The sequence below is a fragment of the Aspergillus piperis genome, assembly GCF_003184755.1.
Source record: "Aspergillus piperis CBS 112811 unplaced genomic scaffold BO85scaffold_3, whole genome shotgun sequence".
NCBI classification, from domain to species: domain Eukaryota; kingdom Fungi; phylum Ascomycota; class Eurotiomycetes; order Eurotiales; family Aspergillaceae; genus Aspergillus; species Aspergillus piperis.
The window spans coordinates 132948-146247 of NW_020291593.1; the positions used below are offsets into that span (position 1 = coordinate 132948).

General features: G+C 49.7%; 8 protein-coding genes across 8 annotated transcripts; 5 read left to right on the forward strand and 3 right to left on the reverse strand.

The window, feature by feature from the left end:
* Positions 1-189: 189 nt before the first annotated feature.
* Positions 190-505, reverse strand: BO85DRAFT_456485 (uncharacterized protein; the record flags this gene model as incomplete). Its single annotated transcript, XM_025661449.1, has 2 exons — positions 190-307; positions 351-505. 2 exons carry the CDS (start codon positions 503-505, stop codon positions 190-192), a joined length of 273 nt encoding a protein of 90 aa, XP_025518707.1.
* A 1545-nt stretch (positions 506-2050) lies between these two features.
* On the forward strand, positions 2051-3045 carry BO85DRAFT_177903 (uncharacterized protein). The gene is made up of 3 exons (XM_025654332.1): positions 2051-2426; positions 2693-2865; positions 2974-3045. The coding sequence occupies exons 1-2, from the start codon at positions 2245-2247 to the stop codon at positions 2823-2825; spliced, it is 315 nt and encodes a 104-aa protein (XP_025518708.1). The 5' UTR covers positions 2051-2244; the 3' UTR covers positions 2826-2865; positions 2974-3045.
* On the forward strand, positions 2842-3750 carry BO85DRAFT_364865 (putative DUF814 domain protein; the record flags this gene model as incomplete). The annotated part of the gene is made up of 5 exons (XM_025655715.1): positions 2842-2914; positions 2974-3018; positions 3094-3098; positions 3160-3286; positions 3347-3750. The coding sequence occupies 5 exons, from the start codon at positions 2842-2844 to the stop codon at positions 3748-3750; spliced, it is 654 nt and encodes a 217-aa protein (XP_025518709.1).
* Positions 3751-4175: 425 nt separating this feature from the next.
* BO85DRAFT_445947 (putative Golgi matrix protein) lies at positions 4176-6479 on the forward strand. The gene is made up of 7 exons (XM_025659384.1): positions 4176-4283; positions 4366-4487; positions 4557-4982; positions 5040-5475; positions 5529-5808; positions 5873-5979; positions 6046-6479. Exons 1-7 carry the CDS (start codon positions 4274-4276, stop codon positions 6264-6266), a joined length of 1602 nt encoding a protein of 533 aa, XP_025518710.1. The 5' UTR covers positions 4176-4273; the 3' UTR covers positions 6267-6479.
* Positions 6480-6517: 38 nt separating this feature from the next.
* BO85DRAFT_445948 (guanylate kinase) lies at positions 6518-7597 on the forward strand. Its single transcript, XM_025659385.1, has 4 exons — positions 6518-6646; positions 6711-6821; positions 6899-7101; positions 7198-7597. Exons 1-4 carry the CDS (start codon positions 6631-6633, stop codon positions 7468-7470), a joined length of 603 nt encoding a protein of 200 aa, XP_025518711.1. The 5' UTR covers positions 6518-6630; the 3' UTR covers positions 7471-7597.
* Positions 7598-7971: 374 nt separating this feature from the next.
* aspD (septin aspD) lies at positions 7972-9322 on the reverse strand (the record flags this gene model as incomplete). Its single annotated transcript, XM_025662691.1, has 5 exons — positions 7972-8310; positions 8369-8582; positions 8652-8789; positions 8840-8921; positions 8983-9322. 5 exons carry the CDS (start codon positions 9320-9322, stop codon positions 7972-7974), a joined length of 1113 nt encoding a protein of 370 aa, XP_025518712.1.
* A 564-nt stretch (positions 9323-9886) lies between these two features.
* Positions 9887-12157, forward strand: BO85DRAFT_456490 (SKI complex subunit WD repeat protein SKI8; the record flags this gene model as incomplete). The annotated part of the gene is made up of 6 exons (XM_025661450.1): positions 9887-10220; positions 11017-11277; positions 11330-11499; positions 11563-11656; positions 11735-11921; positions 11974-12157. 6 exons carry the CDS (start codon positions 9887-9889, stop codon positions 12155-12157), a joined length of 1230 nt encoding a protein of 409 aa, XP_025518713.1.
* A 240-nt stretch (positions 12158-12397) lies between these two features.
* Positions 12398-13232, reverse strand: BO85DRAFT_456491 (kinetochore Spc25 family protein; the record flags this gene model as incomplete). Its single annotated transcript, XM_025661451.1, has 2 exons — positions 12398-12942; positions 13001-13232. 2 exons carry the CDS (start codon positions 13230-13232, stop codon positions 12398-12400), a joined length of 777 nt encoding a protein of 258 aa, XP_025518714.1.
* Positions 13233-13300: the final 68 nt, after the last annotated feature.

Sequence of the window (13300 nt, forward strand, 5' to 3'; positions counted from 1 at the left end):
ATCCAGATACCTCAGGAAGGCAAGAGAAGCAGCAGTGGTGGGGATTCTATTTCTCTCGGTCACCCTTTTTCCACCTGTCCCTTCTTCTCTCCTCGCGTTCACCCTCTTTAATTTCCCTCCCATTTGCTTTGATTTGTATGGCCATGTGGCAGGTGGGGTTTCGTCCGGGCTCACCCGCTGTAGCAGCTTCTAGTATTGAGCCCTTGGCGTAACGGTTTTCCTCGCGATGGGAAAAGTGTCAGATTCGGGCTCCACGGTAGGGTAAAACTGGTAGGGTTGCGAACCTGGCCGAAACGAGCGGCTGCCGCTGGTTGGTTGTCACTAGTCGAGATTGGGAACTGGTTACGTACGGATCGGTGGTAGTCGTCCGGTAACTACGGGTAATCCGTCTAGGAACAGCCGGCGCTTGCACAAATCCAGCAACTGAGGGTATTTCTGTTCCGTGGATGGACTGGGTCTCGTTACGGAGTAAAATGGGGTTGAAAGTATCTGACTTTGGAGCCATCTTGTCTGAGGTCTACGTGGTTAGCAAGGGCGGAAAAGGAAAAAAAAGAAAAGAAAAAAAAGTTAATTGACAAAAAACTTAAAAATTCCCCTAGCTCGGTTCTTCCGATTTCGTTTAGACGTTGTCCAGTGAGAAGAGATTTTTCGTGGTCATGTGTGACTGGCATTTCGGGGATATTGTCCAACTTCACCAATCAAATGGGACTAAGAAGTAAGGTAGATCGAAATAAGGAAATAAAATATTCATGAACGTGTATAAGTTTCCCTATTCTCTTCCTTTCTATCTCCCTTTTTATTTTAACTTTCAGTTCTAAACATTTCAGTTTAAATTTTCTCATTTTCGATTTTCCTATCATGGGTAATGATTGATAATGGGTGTGGATGTGGACTTGAAAGTGACTTGAAAGTTTCGGACAGCTTCCACAAATCTCAAAAGAGTTCAAACTCTCCGTCAAGTGTGCTCTGGGACGGACATACGTACGACTCGCCCACAAGTCCGTACGGTCCGGTGCATGAGCTGGGTGGGTCCTGGGTGGTTCGCTCCAAGGCGAATCGGTCGGCGGCGGTATGGAGTTTTAGGCTAGGAGGTGAAATGACTCGCATCTCTGAGAGGTTCGCTGTTGGGAAAAGGGAAAAACGTCAGTGATTCGCTTCAGATGTACACAATGTGTATTCGCAACGTATACACCAGCAAGATCCCTTGAATCGTACCACAATCCTCCTATTGGTTAGAAAATATGCATCATTCTTCCGTCAAGCACTACTTACTATTACTATGAGGTACTTACTCCGTTGCAATTGCTCATGCAGACAGGATCCTGCGGCAGCAGCTCACCGTTTCGGCTAGTCACTTACAGTAGTCGTGCTAGTACTACTAGTACCTACCCGGCCCGTTGTATCGCTAAGACAACCTTCATATCCAACTAGTTAACATAGGGAAGGCTGAGTAACGGACCCTCGTTCTTCTAAGATTACAACTATCCATCCATTAGAGCTATGATCGACTTGATCTATCTTTAACCAATCCACCCATTTGTTTTTCTTTCCCACTCCTACTGCGGAAGCAAACCACCATGCCCTGGGTGTGTGCGCGCCTCTGCACTTGATGCCGTGAGCCACCGTTTGTCCCACCCTTTCTCCCTGCATTTTGGTTTCTTTTCGAATAGAACCTATGCGCCAGGATCACCATACTGACACGTTGACACTGTATCTCCATCTCTGTCAGACCGATGTATGGCCGTTACCACCGGAAGCATGATGCTCCTTGTCTTTGCTGCATAAGCAAGCGCAGTATTCAATGTTATACACGGATATGAATGGTGCATTTCTCCCCTATCTGGGTCATCCGTCATTCGGACCAGCCTCTATATCTCATGCCTGCCACTTGTCAAACCTATCTCAGGTGTAGGCTCACGCTTGGGATTCTAAGCCTATGGGTTACCGCCAGCGTCCGATCAAACATTCTATGACAAGAGTGGACTTTCCCGCCCATTCTGTGTAAATTCATCCCGGTACCCGACTGTATGCACGGAGTGTCCATACCCACAGTGAATCTGTGGTGACAACAAGGGCATTGCGTCTCGACAACTCATTCCACAGGCTATGTTTGATTTTGATGGGTGACTGCTTCTAGGCTGGGTCAGCTAGCCAACCCCCTTGCCGCTGACGAACGGATGCGCCTTGATGAGCGCCGAGAATAGTTGACCAAGCCTGAGAATTACGCGCCAAAACCCAGGGATTATGAGTAGGGCCAGCGGTGCATCGGCCCCCATGTTCCCTGCTGTGGGCTCATTGAAACACCCACTTAGTCTGTTGCAGCCTGTTGGAGTCCAGCGTGACACGCTAATTATAAGTGGGATACTTACCTACCAATTACTGCTGATGCAATATCTTTGGAGAGTGACAGGGCGACTTGCTCAGAGGTTCGTTGAGAGAGCTCCTGGAAGGGCACGATTCCTACATATAGACCAACAACGTGTAAGCAGTAGGCAGGTATTTCTTTGAATTTGGACCACCAGAGTCCCTGTGCAACTACATTATGAAACTCGGGAATGAATCCTCTAATGGGGCAGCGAAGTGACTGGCTGCTAGAACTAGCTACTCTGCCCATCTATACATAGCTAGTACTGAAATAGTCAAAGCACGCCTAACTTTACTACGGATACAAACATGACTAATCCGCATCTAGTTCCCCGCGCTCTCTGGCAAAGAAATCTTTCCACACACATTCGTCGAATCGCTTGAGGATACTGAACCTTTCCTTGCCGGACTTGCATTGTTATTGCGTTGCTGCTAATCTTGTCGTGCTGGCCCCTGATTAGAAGTCATCGTGATAAAATGGTATACTATTACACGTCAAAGGTCGTTGACCCCTCGGCTTTCATCTACGTTGGGAAAGATAAATTTGAGAGTACGACGACCATGTTCTAGTCTGGAACATGCGCATAGTCTGACGATTTTCGTGGGCAGATGAGGACCTTATAACACACGGGTTGGAGAAGGACGTCTGGTACCGTCACCCTTGCGCCATCGCCGACTACCTTTCGCAAACAGCGTGCTGACGCTTGCATCTGGGTGTTTACCTTGTAGGGTGTGTTCACCACCCTGTTGTGTCAGAGACGCAAGAATCTAACCGGAGCATGATGCTACATCCAGTTCCACGTCGATAACTTATCCAGTGCCCACGTATATCTCCGCCTCCGGGAAGGAGAAACATGGGACAACATCCCGCAGCAGCTGCTGGAAGATTGTGCACAGCTTACCAAAGCGAATTCGATCGAAGGTTAGCAATGACGACTGAGCAGCCGAAAACCAACTATAAGAGGGGAACTAAGTCGCAGAGCAGGCAACAAGAAGGACAATATAACTGTGATCTATACGCCATGGTCGAATCTTATGAAGGATGGATCTATGGCGACCGGCCAGGTCTCTTTCCACAATCCTAAAATGGTCCGCAAGGTCCTTGTCCGACAACGGGAAAACCCAATTGTCAACCGATTGAACAAGACGCGTATTGAAAAGTTCCCTGATCTCAAGGCGGAGAAGGATGAATATCTAAAGAAGAAGCAGAAAGAAGAACGTAAGGTAAGAGAGGAGCAACGATCGAGGGAAAAGCAGGAACGGAGGGAACGAGAACAGTTGAAGTGGCAGAAAGATCATGCCTATGATGACCTGATGAGCGAGGAGAACGTTCAGGCGAGCAACAATCAGGACCGAGATCCCGATTTCCTCGATGACTTTATGTGATAGCAAGAGGGTGAGTGCAGATCGGTCATTAGAGGAACAAGCCGGATACTCGGATTTCCATGGGCAGTTGCTTCAGAGCTATGAATCGCAGCAACGTCGTGACATTTGTTCGAACGGCAATCGCGACTTGTGCGATCGATGGACATCCTGGGCATATCATCGGGCGTAGTGGTGTGGTTCAATATGCCGTGACCTCACCGAATGGAGGACCCTACAATAGACTGGAAAGATTTATGAATTCATATGCTAAAATATACGAAGAATTCCACGCGAGAAGCTGCTCGATATGGCATGATATACTTTGTAGTGGTCGAAGTCTTGCGGCCTATCCCGTAAGGCGCCGTGGAGGTGGTTCTGCGTACCTAAGCGAGAGCTGCGGACGGCGGAAGCAATCTCCCTGCGCTAGCGATGTTGACAGCTATGGCCCCTACCTCATAACGACACGCAAGCCCGTCCGGCGCAGTGACCATCGCAGCAGCCCTAGAACGAAACGCCTTCCTCCTAGGAAGTCGGAAGAAGAAAAATGCCCGAAGGTCCGTTTGTTGATCGCGCCTCCCTACGTTTCTCCTAATTTCCGGCGTTCCTTCGTGCTCACGATTGACCATTGTCAACCAGGCGCAAAACAGAAGAACAAGAAGAAGAACAAGGGGGCCGCTAAGCCCAAGGAATTAGACGAACGCCCAGAAAATAGTTCTAATAAGGAATCACATGAGACGTCGGAGGCCATGCAACACACTGTAAGGACTCCCGCATAAACATAGTCTCGAAGACCTGCGGGCACTAAATCTGGATCATGAGATGTACAGGGTGATACGAACACGGAGAAGAACGTCGAAAATACAGATGACGAAATTGCCGGAAATGAGAATGGGATTGGATCAACTATCGGCTCGACAAAGGAGGCTACGGGGGACCCGGAGTGCTCCGTCGCTCACGATACGGCTGAACCCGAGGAGGACGCGAATAAGTCTGGCGGCCCTGATATTCAACAATCGAACGAACGGCTCGAGGCTCTTGTGAGAGATCGTGATACGTTGCGCGCAGAGGTGACCGATATGCGGAAGTCGTTGGAGGAAATCCAAACCAAACACCATGCAGACATGGAAGCTCTGCAAGAGAGACTAGATGACGCTGAGAGCAAGAAGGAGCATGCGGAAACGCAGTTCCAGAAACTCTTGGAAAGGGTGAATACGATCAAATCCCAGCTTGGAGAGAGACTCCGGGAAGACGCAGTATGTTCTACCGCCTCAGGTCGAACCACCGTTCACTCTTGACTAAACCTCGGATAGGAAGAAATTGCGCAAGCGAGATCGAGAATCGAAGAGCTGGAAGAGCAGAACTCGACCTTACAGGAGGAAACCCAACACAAGTCTACTGAATTAGAGCAACTATCGCAAGCAAACAGCGAGATGTCGAAAGAGCTTTCAACATTGCGGGACCGCACAAGTCTATCACAACAAAATTGGCTTAAGGAGAAAGAAGAATTGCTTGAACAGGAAAATTACCTACAATCCGAGTTTGAGCAGGCTAAGGAGGCCATGCATAACTGGGAAGTGCTGGCAATGGAGGAGCGGTCAGTCAGAGAAAGCTTGGGCGAGAAAGTTGTAGATCTAGAGGAACAGCTTGCTACCGTGAAGGATGCTTACGAGAAGACTGCTGCCGAACGTGATTCCCAATTGGCCACTGTGGATGGGCTGCAGCGTGCGCTACAAGAGATCCAGACAGGTGAGAGGATAATAGTGTGCAAATGACGACTGCAGATGCTTACAAGGCAATAGCACGTAAAAAGGAACTCCGTGAGCTTGTGGAAAGCTCCGATGCTCAGCTAGAAGAGTTGAAGCAGGCGCTTCAAGGCGCAGAGGAGAAAGCCTCGAAGGCCGACAAGGCTCTTCAGGATGCCCAAACAGAGCTTGAGCGGGTACGGCCGTTTGAGAAAGAGGTCAAGGAAAAGAACCTCTTGATTGGGAAGCTCCGACATGAAGCAGTAACGCTGAACGACCACCTGACAAAGGCCCTGCGGTTCCTCAAGAAAGGCAAGCCAGAGGACAATGTTGACCGGTATGTCAGACTTTCGCCAGTGAGTCCAAATCTGCCGAAGAACACTGCTTACAAGCTGCTATAGTCATATTGTCACGAACCACTTGTTGCATTTCCTTGCTCTCGACCGGTCAGATCCCAAAAAGTTCCAGATCCTGCAGCTTATTGCCGCCCTCCTAGGCTGGTCTGATGGTGAGCGAACCACACCGGCGCCTGATATATTTCTACATATACAGTAATGCTGACAATACACAATAGAGCAACGTGAGCAGGCAGGTCTGGCGCGTCCAGGGGCGTCTAGCACGTCTAGCAAACTGAGGGTGCCGAGCACTCCCGTCCACCGCACGCCGAGCAGCCAGACTTTGGCAACGGAATTCCTGGATAATGGGAACTCCAACAAAGAGTCGCTAGCGGAGCTGTGGTCCAATTTCTTGGAGCAGGAGTCGCAGAGTGCCGAGCACTTACCACCAAAGCCGTGAAATAGAGAAACTGTGGCTGCTGTCACTGCTGCTCAGAATTCGACCAATCCTAAGTAGAATCCGGGCAGATGCGGGTGTTTTCTTTAATAGGTTGTACGATAAGCAGGCTCTTATCAGAATATGTATTCACCATCACCTTGTTCTAACTTTATATACCTTTTCCTAAAACGGCTGGCGCTCCCCCACCGCCTCCGGTTCTGCCGTAACGGTACCACCCAAAGTAACGGGAAAGCACCGACATCCCACCTTCGGCTTCCCATACATATACAATTAATTCATGCATTCTTGCCTGTTGAGGCCCCGTGTTCTTTCCTATTCGAAGATTATTCGTACGCCTTCAGCAGTCCGCTCCCCAGTGCTGACAATGGCTACCAGTGCTGGTGCGTCTCCTTGTGTCAGGAAAGGTTGACTCAATCAATATCCTGACCATGACTCCCAAATTAGTGCACAAGTTCCGTCCGGTGGTGGTGTCCGGTCCCTCAGGTACAGGAAAATCGACTCTGCTGAAGCGACTGTTCGCGGAGATTCCTGATCGCTTTGGGTTTTCCATCTCGCGTTCGTTCAACCTCCCCTGATTGTCACCCCGTCAGCACGAGCGCACTGTAATCTGACCTGGTGTTATGCGGCAATAGATACCACTCGTGCACCTAGACCGGGTGAGCAGGATGGCCGCGAATACTATTTTACGACAAAGGAGGACTTCTTAGATCTTGTGAGCAAGAACGGCTTCATCGAGCATGCGCAATTCGGCGGAAACTACTACGGCACTAGTGTGCAAGCGGTCAAGAACATTGCGGAGCAGGGCCGTATCTGTATCCTTGATATCGAGATGGAGGTAAGGATCCGTTCATTCTTGTTGCCGGCGAAAGTGATGCCGCGATGCATGGTATAAGCGTTCAGAGAAGATGCTGATAGTATTTCACTGGAATAGGGAGTCAAGCAGGTGAAGCGTACCGATCTCAACGCCCGTTTCCTGTTCCTGGCGCCCCCCTCGGTGGAGGAGCTGGAGAAGAGATTGCGCGGGAGAGGCACGGAGACTGAGGAGAGCCTGACCAAGCGTCTCGCACAAGCCAAGAACGAGCTCGAATATGCCAAGGAGCCGGGGGCTCACGACAAGGTCGTCGTTAATGACGATTTGGAGAAGGCATATACGGAGTTGAGAGATTGGATCGTTGATGGTGGAAACTTCGGTGCGTCGCAATAGTCGGTTACAGACAGTCTGATGCTGCAGTGGCCATTGCGCGTTTTGATTAGTATGGAGTTTTAGACCATGTGATTCCCATAGATTTTACTGTGCGAAGAACAGTAATGACTCATTGTTTCGAACCAGCTATATTCTCCTGGCGATGCGTAATTAAGGGAATTAAGTACAGGAAATGACGAGACGACGCTTAGCGCTTTCGTTGCTAGCTCTTTCCGACCTGGAATAACCAATTCATATGAAACAAAGCAAGACGAATACCCCTCATTCAATGGTGGAGAGGGTAGGATAAACACTAATACGATAAGGAAAAGCCTGAAGTTAAAGAGGATATCTGTAAGAACATGCCGATAAGAAGGTGGTGCAGTAAAATCAAAACATGGAAAGAAAAGCGACCCTCAAGATTGTATTTCTGGGCCTTTGATGGATCGCGGATACATGGCAAAGGTTCGTTTCAGACGGTCGCTCCACGAGACCACCGCCATCAACTGGTTCTCAGCCAAATTAATAACCGTTCATAGTCATGCGTTGCGAGTTGCGGCTGAGCTCTCTGTCCGCCGAAGGACTGATGGGACGGCTGCTACCGGGGTGGCTCCCAGCGGCACTGCTTTCCTTCAGTGCTAGCAGCTGCTTGGCACGGAAGGTCTCATAGTGGATCTGGCTGGTCGTCTCGATAAGGTCCTGCAGATGAGTGCGAGTGAGGAAGTTCCTCAGGTAGACGAATTCACAGTGGTTCTCATCCTCCACATTGATAACACCCCAGCGGTTTTGACGTCCGCGAACCTGCTGGCCATTAACAACGATGGTGCGTTCGCTACCCACAACAGCAAAAGGAATGATGTCCTGGACCGGCGTTAGAGGCAGAGATAAACCAAATGTTGTGCAGCAACGATTCGCGTACCTTGATCTGAACGTTGACGGCACGCTCTTCATCATCAAGTTCGTCATTGTCGTAGGGGTACATCTTCAAGTTGTGGAAGGCAAACTCTTCCTTGATTCTCTCCTTGAATGCCTGACGCTCTTCGAGGGTAAGGGAGTCGGCCTTGGCGATGACGGGAACAACGTTGACAACGTCCGACAGCTTCTTGAGCACAACGATATCAATGGGCTTGAGACTGAATGGAAGTAGAGTCGGTTAGCCTGCCGGGAGAAATCCTCGGTGATGAACGCTCGATGAGACTTACGCATGGCCGGACGGCTGGATGAAGAACAGACAGCAGTGAATACGGGTATCCTGGATGTACCGGTCACGCTGAGCGGTAAGTTCCTTGCGGAGGTATGCGGAGTGCTGATCCTTGATGTATTTCACAATGGGATCCCAGCTAGTAGTACATTAGCTCGGTCACAGATGTTGCGGGTTCATATCTATTACCATCTGTCGTTGTTGACCTGGTCACCGTATCCAGGAGTGTCAACGATGTTGAGACGCAGACGCACGCCGTTCTCCTCAATGACTAGAAACGAGGCGGTTAGCTCTGCCAGGAGTGAAACGGCAATGGCGTAGGAATTTCATACTATGCGAAACGGTCTGGATTTCGGTGGTCGAGCGGACAGGTTCGTTGGGGGTCATGCGACCCTTGGAGTCGATAAGGTGCGAAGCAAAGATGGTGTTGATCAAAGTGGACTTGCCCAGACCCGTCTGGCCTTTTTCGTCCATGTTAGCAGGGAGGGAAGGGGCTCTCTTCTCGGACATGGTAGGTGAAAGAGTCGACTCACCAACGCACATGACATTGAATTGGAATCCACGTTTCAACAGCTTGCGCTCGATCTGGGAGGTGATGCTGTCGAAACCGACGTGGCTGCGAGGGAAGACCGTCGCGGGATTGGTGGAAGACGAATTGGCTGCGGCTGCCATTTTGAAAAAGGACGCTTGAAGATGATAACGAGAGAGGGATTGAGAGCAAACGAAGGATGGTATATCTATCAGTCGACGGGCGTCCCAAGGGGTGGGGAGATGGCTGGTTAGAGAGGGAAAGGTGAAAACGAAGAGCGAGGTAAACAAATGGGGAGATTGGAGAGGAATTGACAGCGAAAGAAGAAAAAAAAGAGGGGGGTAGCCCACCAAGTAGTAGTAAGGAAGTAGTAGATCGAGAAGAACAAGAGCAACGGCGATGCCCAAGCGTTTTCGAGCGAGGGAGGGAGTGGAAGCAGAATAACCGGGGGCCCCTTAAAGCTGCGTTGCTCTGGCCATCCAACCCAAAAGCGGTGGTTGCGACTCAGGGGGCCCGCTATTCCCCCAACGGATTAGCGTGTCTCCAGACCCCAAATCGGTGGAAAAGCTTCAGAATTATTCGATTTTATGCCGCCGCCTTGCCAGCCATTTCGCCCAATTCTCTCCTTCCCAATCTGAGCTCCAATTCCAGTCTCAGCTCTTATCGGCACCTCCCGAATTCTGGCTCTACGACTCCTTCCCTCCAACATGTCCGCCCCCATGCTCTCGCGACGCCTCCTGCTCACGGAAACCGTGTCCTCCGCCGCCGCCGTAGGACGGTTGTCTCGTTTCGCTATCAATGCCTCCGCCTGGTCTCCCAACTGGCTTAAGCCCGCCGCTATATCCTTGAGTATTCCCGGGATCATGGAGGGCCTTTGGGACTCTGTTCTCCGCGCCGTCCCCAAGAAGAAGACTTCTCACATGAAGAAGCGTCATCGACAAATGGCTGGCAAGGCTTTGAAGGACGTCAAGAGTCTCAGCACATGCTCCGGATGTGGCCAGGTGAAGCGCTCGCACGTCCTGTGCCCCCACTGCGTCGAAAGTAGGTGCAAAATCTCTGCGATTCCGTTTCCATCAAGCCATTCTCAGCGACTGATTGTGAATTGTCCTTTAGGTATCAAGAAGCAATGGAAGCAAACTCAGACGGCTTAGAGAGCGAAAGACGGCGAGATATATGATGAAAAAAGCGGACAGACTTTTGATTTGCATTTGGGGGATTGTATTTTTACCTGGTATTTCATGAAGTGTAGGATAAATGCTGCATGGCATTCGGCGTCTGGCACAGCCTGAGGGTTATTTATATTAGTGTTGTTATTTTTATTTCTTCTAAGTTATACTGTGACCATTTTGTATATTTGTATATTTGTATATTTTGCTAGATATCAATTTCAAAAAAACAAGAATTAAGATATTTGCATGTCATGTTTCAATCGCATTGACTCAGTAAATTTAGTAGGGTCGGGCAGAGGATGTCAGTCTTTCACTGAAGGCCCGCTGTAGTGGTGGGTGCCATTGGAAACATGATCTCATTCGGCCGCCAGCTAGTTTGTCCCGCCATGATCATCAACTCGCGTCCCAAACAACATTCGTACTCCTCTCAACAACCATACAGCGTGCTCAAATTCGCCTGGGGCCTACTCTGCCTAGGCATATAGAGCTTTGGTCTAAGAATGGTAATGTTTTAACATGGAGAACCATAACGCTGTTGAGGTAGTTTCTAACTGGGGAAACAATTGAGTTTAGTCGAAACAATATCTCTCTTGCGGTTCTGCAGACAATGGTTCGTATATCTTAATTGACGCCCTACAAACCCTGGCATATACTAATATCACGACCAGCCCACCCCGTTGATATCTTCGCACTGGCCGTGACTGACAAGCAGATCTTGTCGGCCTCGGGTACTTCTTCCCTCAAAGTTCACTCCACTACAGATCCCGATTTTCCGCTAGTACAGTCTATTGACGGTGCCCATAAAGTCGGGTGCCATCATGTGGTTACTAACGGAAATGGTTCGAGGGCCGTCAGTATTGGCTTTGGCGGTGAAATCATGATTTGGTCTTGTCATGACGGAGTCTGGGCAAAGGATGAGGGAGCGTCTGGTAAGTACCTTAGTACTCCGCTGTGTCAGTCCTGTGTCTGACCGTGACCCAGTCAACAAGGCAACACCTGCGGATGTTTGGGCCATCGCTTTGTCCGAAGATGGTCAATATCTTGCCGGTGTTACGCAAGATGGTCATATCAAGGTGTGGGATCTGGACACTAATGGCGAGGAAATCCGAGACTATGAAACCAAAGGTAGCTTCGGCACCTGCATAGATTTGGTAGGTGAAGACTCGTCCACTTCTGCCACTGTTGGTGCCTAAACTCATGGATAAACTTTTTAGTCCGCGGATGGCCGCTTTATAGCAAGCGGACACGAAAATGGTAGTGTTTACATTTTTAGTACAGAAAGCGGACGCATGCCATTCAGCCTATCAGGTGCGTACTTTGTTGTGCTAGCTGAGTACAAACGAAGCAGACAAAAGTGCCGAGTGATTGTCTAATATGCATATATAGGCTTGGTCAAACCTGTACGAGCTGTTGCATTCTCCCCAGGGGGAAAATTTCTTGCTGCTGCTGGAGATTCCAAGGTAATTGTGCTTTATGACACGTCCTCTGGTGAACAAGTGGCAAGTCTCTCGGGGCACACCGCATGGGTCATGTCGCTTTCGTGGAGCCCCACGGGGGAGTATCTTCTCAGCGGGTAAGTTGCTCTGCATTTTTTTTTTATGAGGATGCTATCTAACGTTCAAAAGGTCGTTTGATGGAAAGGTCAAAGTTTGGTCGATAGACACAAGAGCATGTGTGGCCACCCATTCCGAAACAGACAAAGCAATTTGGAGTGTCAAGTGGCTGGCGAAGATCGGAAGATCAGTAGGATTTGCCACGGCTGGTGCAAACAGGAGCATATCATTTTACCGTGAGGCTACTGGTGGTTAGTGCATAGGCCGGGTGCGAATCAACCAATGCCTTTGTTGTACGAATTCCTTACCAGCGAGCTACTTGAGGCATCTTCCTCAGTATGCTGAGACGAAGGAAGCCTCTATAAGTGACCTTTTGCATTGTCTGAACGGAAGCCTTGAAATAGTAGGACCTGATTCCAAAGTGAAGCAAACACAGGTATTGAAACATTAATCATTATTTGGTATTTCCAAAGCGGAAGTAGCCTTTATCTACTCCCTATTTCATTGTATCGACGAACAACTTCCGCATTCTTTTCAAGAACGCACCAAAGTCGCGATCCTCATTGACGATATCGAGCTCCCGCTCGAGAGCCTCCCGATCGAGTTTTGGTCGTGTATGAAATACTGCGTAATCGCGGCTCCCTGTGCCGAGTTCAAACCATGCTTCCGCTTCCCAGTCTTTCTCGAGCAGATGGGTGTACACAAACTTTAGTCTATCCTCTCGTCCGGCTCCCTCAATGCGTAAACACAGGTAGTCCTGCCAAAAGTCCAACTCCGGCACATTCAGCCGAGCTTGAGCATCCAGATACCTGGCGTGCATCTTCTGCGCCTCCAGCTTCTGGTTGATCGCCTTTTGGGTCTCGTCAATTTGTTGCTTGAGGCGGTCGCGTTTGGCGAGGCGGGAGTCACGTTCCAGGGTCACGGATGAAATGGCGGCGTGCATTTCCGCTGCTTCAGCGGCTTCCTTCTGTAGTGTTTGTTGGTGCGTTTGCGATTTGAGGTCCAGAATCTCGATATCCCTTTGCTTCATGCGTTCATCCTCTATAAGACCTGTATTAGTCCGATGCTCTAGCGCCATCTCCATAAAGCGATAGCTTACCCTGTAGCTCTGCCAATCCAATCTTGAACTGGTTCCTCTCCTCCAATACCTGCTTGCGGCCTCTCTCGATGAATGCATCGAAGCGAGCAGTAAACTGTGCCATGCGATTCCGGAGATCCTCAAACCCAAAGTTGATACTGGGGAGTGAATCCGCCATGGATGGTGCATCGGCCGACGCGAGAGGCGGGCGCATGCCACTTGTCGAGAGCGACGGATCGAAAGATGAGCTCATGGTGTATCTAGCTTGACGCTTTATTGGTGCTGATGTAGTTGTAGTTTGTGGGAATTGCGATATATGCG